General features: G+C 34.7%; 1 protein-coding gene across 1 annotated transcript; it reads left to right on the top strand.

The window, feature by feature from the left end:
• Positions 1–931: 931 nt before the first annotated feature.
• LOC107095179 (serine protease 27-like) lies at positions 932–4,220 on the top strand (the record flags this gene model as incomplete). The annotated part of the gene is made up of 6 exons (XM_015391169.1): positions 932–988; positions 2,638–2,655; positions 2,862–3,024; positions 3,346–3,605; positions 3,701–3,876; positions 4,155–4,220. Coding segments are annotated over exons 1-6 (705 nt in total), but the record flags the coding sequence as incomplete, so codon positions are not given.
• Positions 4,221–4,225: the final 5 nt, after the last annotated feature.

Raw genomic sequence — 4,225 nt, forward strand, 5'->3', positions numbered from 1 at the left:
ATTATTTGAATGTCAGCAGACAGCAAGAAGCCTCCCAGATCTCCAGATGCATTTGAGATATCAAAAAAGTACTCCAGAGTGTTGTTCAGCATGGGGGTGAGTAGAAAATGAAGGCTAATCATGTTTTGGGTGTACTATTCCTTTAAGAAATATTTTACTGTAAATTTGGATTAACCCATTGTGGGTGTTTTACTTTTGGGTTTGGGTTTGTTTTTCTTTTAAAAAATAAGGTTCAAAAGTAATTATTTTATCCCCCCGTATTTGTGTTGTTTTTCTCAATAAAGGGATGGGTAATGTTAACATGTTATACTTTTTGTACAGTGATGATTTAGTCTGCAACTCCTTAGTTCCATATTAAGTATGCAATACTAAATCTGAATAGTGTACAGATCAACGACATACATTTTAAAGAAAATAAGGTTGATAGAACCCCGAGCTCACTCAGTTAATTGGTAAGTAAAAGAGGGCTACATGTGGATGGCACCAATGATCTGCATTGGATCGATTTCATGAGATGAAATAAATATATATAAAGATAAAACCAAAGCCAAGTGTAACGAATAAAGTCTGTTTTAAAAATGTAAGGATAGAAAGTACATATGCTTGTGTAAAAATTTAATGAGTAGAAGTGAGAAATAGGAAGAAAAACAAGTAATGGAGTAAAGTATAGATACCTAAAAACTGTACTTAAGTACAGTAACAAAGTATTTGTACTTTGTTACTTGACACCTCTGTCTATAGCTTTATGTGAAAACTTATTACCAACAATGTGATTCAGAAAAGCAAGTGAAATTCATTTATCTGTTGGACCAGTCAGAGATACTTGGTAACGGGAAAAGTTTAATACATGTTATGTCACTCTGGGTGGAGCTAAACACAAAAAGTCCTGTATTTAATGTTGAAGCCAAGAGGAACTAGTTATTGGTCAAGATGGCTCTTCAACAGTTGGCATGTGGGATCATTGTGATGATTGTTTTCCTCTCCAAAGGTAAAAAAAAAACAAAAAAACATTATTTCTATTACTCTTTGCTGTAAATGCTGTCGGGAAAAGGGCACACTGCCTGTAATCACTGAAACGTGTGTTACATTTCAGTGGTAAAAAAAAAAAAAAAAATGTGTGGTGTAGATAGATACTTTATTATTCCCAAAGGGGATTGCATTCATTTTCCAGATTCTAGCATCATAAAACTGATGTTCGCAGCTATATGGAAGTTAAAGGGTTCTTTTTTTTTTCTTTTTTTTTTTCTTAACTTTAAATTAAATGGTTTCTTGCCATTTTTGAGGAACTTTCAAAAAGCATCTAAAATTTATTTGAAATGTATACGGTAATGTAATTGCTTAAATCGGGACCAAAATCTTTGGGTACTCTACTTTGGATAAAACCATAAAACACAAAAATAATACTTTTTTTTTTTTTTGCATTTATTTTTTTCATTTTTTTTTTCTTTTTTTTGATAATCGGTGGTTTACGGTCATTATTCTAGACTCATATCCAGCAGAGCTATTTGGATTTAACCTCTCAAAACCCACCGGATTGCCAGCGCGATTTACAACTAATAACTAAGAATGCATGAAAATTACACAGGTAAAGTGCACACTGAACGCAGACATGGGAGCATGGTAAATTATAAATATGACAAAGCAGCCACAACAAGCAAGCATGTCTTTATTACTGCTGTTCAAAAAAGACCTCTCATTTACGAGAATAAAAAACCACTTCGAGTCTTGTTTGAACTGATGCAGCTTGGCTGTGTTTTACTCACCCCATTTTCATGGTGTTAGTTTTAAAACAATGAATCACACATGTAATTTGGACTTACGGTTTCTAAGATATTTGCTTTTCCATTTGGGTATGCAAAATAGGAGAGAATTTCCCAAAATGAGGCGGATGTTAAGAGGTACTATGGCTTATCTCTCAAAACTGATGCCTAGGCTGCTGCAGTGACACATTTTCCTTTTGTTATCATGTTGACTTCGAATAAAGTAGGTTTCCTTAGAAAAAAAAAAGATCAGTCTGCAATATATTTGACAGATTATAAGGTTAAACTGCAAAACTATAAAAACATGGACATTTTTCACATTTGTCTGATTTTGGCACTACCATGTTACACTTTTGTATACATATTATTTTATGGTAAATTTAATGACGAAAGTGACTTGGTTAGTCATCTTTCACTATTTTAAATTTGGCTCTTTAGTATCTGATATCTTTAATATCTAATATGTGCACTACCTGTTAAGAGTGGTATGTGTGTGTGTAAGTGTGTATTTGTTACACTGTGAAGACCATTTTCCATAAATCTTAGCACACAGTGAGGACCGCTTGCTCCTTGTTGGGACCAATGTCTTGTCCACATTGGTACAAATGCTGTTTTAGGGTTATATGTTAGGTTTAGGACTAGGGTTTGGTATTAACATCTAATTGTTAAGTTTAGACCATGGGTCACAGCATCGCTGTTGAAATGGGTTAGAAATGAATGGAAATCAATGGTAAGTCTCCACTAGGGTAGAGAAATGTGACTGTGAGTGTGGGGGGAATGATAAGCTTTTCAGTTCCAGTGTCTGTGTCTCCGTCTAATGCTGTAAAATATCTCACCTTACCTGTTTGTCTAACATATTTATGTGTTCAAATTTCAGGAATCAACACACAACATGGTAAGAACTAGTCTTTTTTTATGTATTAAACAACAAAAACATTTAATGATATTTTAGTTTTTTTTTACTGCTGTTAATATTTCAAATTTACTGCAAATGTCCCATTGAGCTGAAAAAACGTATTTATTAATTGTAACCCACTATTTTACTCATAAATAAACAATGGCATCATGATCATTTGTTCCTGACTTTGTGAATGTTGTCAGCCTGTGCCAGGTCTCCAATCAACAGTAGGATCCTAGGAGGGCAAGATGCCTCTCCAGGAGCTTGGCCATGGCATGTCACTCTTACCCACAATGGCTGGGTCTTTTGTCAAGGCTCGCTGATCACAGATCAGTGGGTTCTGACAGCTGCCCGTTGCTCAAGAAGGTAAGCAGCTGTGGTTTGGTATTTTTGCTTGTAGGGATAAACACAATGTTTCACATGTACCCAACAGATAGTAATATGTTTGAATATCTTCTGTTGTGCCTCATTCATTTCTCTCGATCAACTCTGCTTCACATTTTTCTTTCTTTAAAAGGGTAAATTTTAAAATGATATATTTAAAAGAGTAAAGCAAGAAGATAAAGTTTTATCTCCACCTATTAATTAATGATTTGAAGGCAATAGAGGTAGATAATGAGGTTATTGTTAATGTGATAATCAGTGGCATTACATTTATTCCATATTATTTGTTCTCTCTTCTCTAAGTTCTTACCTCAGTGGTGCAGTTTTGCACTTGGGTGCAAACAACCAGTCAAGATATGGGGAAGAAACTAGGAGAGTTCACTCAATCGTCTGCCATCAAGATTATGAAGCTTACTATAGTGTCGGTGACAACGACATCTGTCTTTTAAAGATGTCAGCTCCTGTCAACTTTACGGACTACATCCAACCGGTCTGCTTGGCTTCAGAAGAAAGCACTTTCTATGATGGAACTGCCAGCTGGGTCACTGGTTTTGGCTCAAATGGTAAGTCTTGCTTTATTTCTTTACAATCTCTTAATTTATAATACCAGTGTTGAATTCCTCATGAATATCTAACCTTTTTAAACATTTATTTTTAGGACACTATTATTATCCTGATACTTTCCAGGTAGTTGATGTATCAGTTTTTGGGAACAATAAATGCAGCTGCTTCTACAGAAACTCCTACTACTACTACTACTACGGCAACCTCCATTCAATAACAGAGAACATGATGTGTGCTGGAAGTGAGAATGGATCAAAGACTGCATATTATGTAACTACCTGTTTTCTTTTTATTCTTTTCTTTTTTTTTTTTTTCTTTACTAACATATTCTTTTTTTTATGTTTGGTCAAATATTAAAATGACCAAAAATCACAGAATTTGTCAGTTCTTAACTGAAATGAAATAACTGCACTGACTCTCTGTGTTGGCTATAACATAACATTGACTGTGGTTATTTTATGCCTTGCCTCTAGGGGGCCTTTGAGGGGGAAAAAAAGCAATAAATTAAAGCTGCTAATATCTATATTCTCCTAAAAATTATTTCACAGGATGACAACGGGGCAGCTCTAGTGACCAAAAAAGACTCCACCTGGGTCCAAAGTGGGATTGTGAGTTATGT

This window comes from Cyprinodon variegatus, unplaced genomic scaffold, assembly GCF_000732505.1.
Source record: "Cyprinodon variegatus isolate N-32 unplaced genomic scaffold, C_variegatus-1.0 Scaffold527, whole genome shotgun sequence".
Taxonomy (NCBI): Eukaryota; Metazoa; Chordata; class Actinopteri; order Cyprinodontiformes; family Cyprinodontidae; genus Cyprinodon; species Cyprinodon variegatus.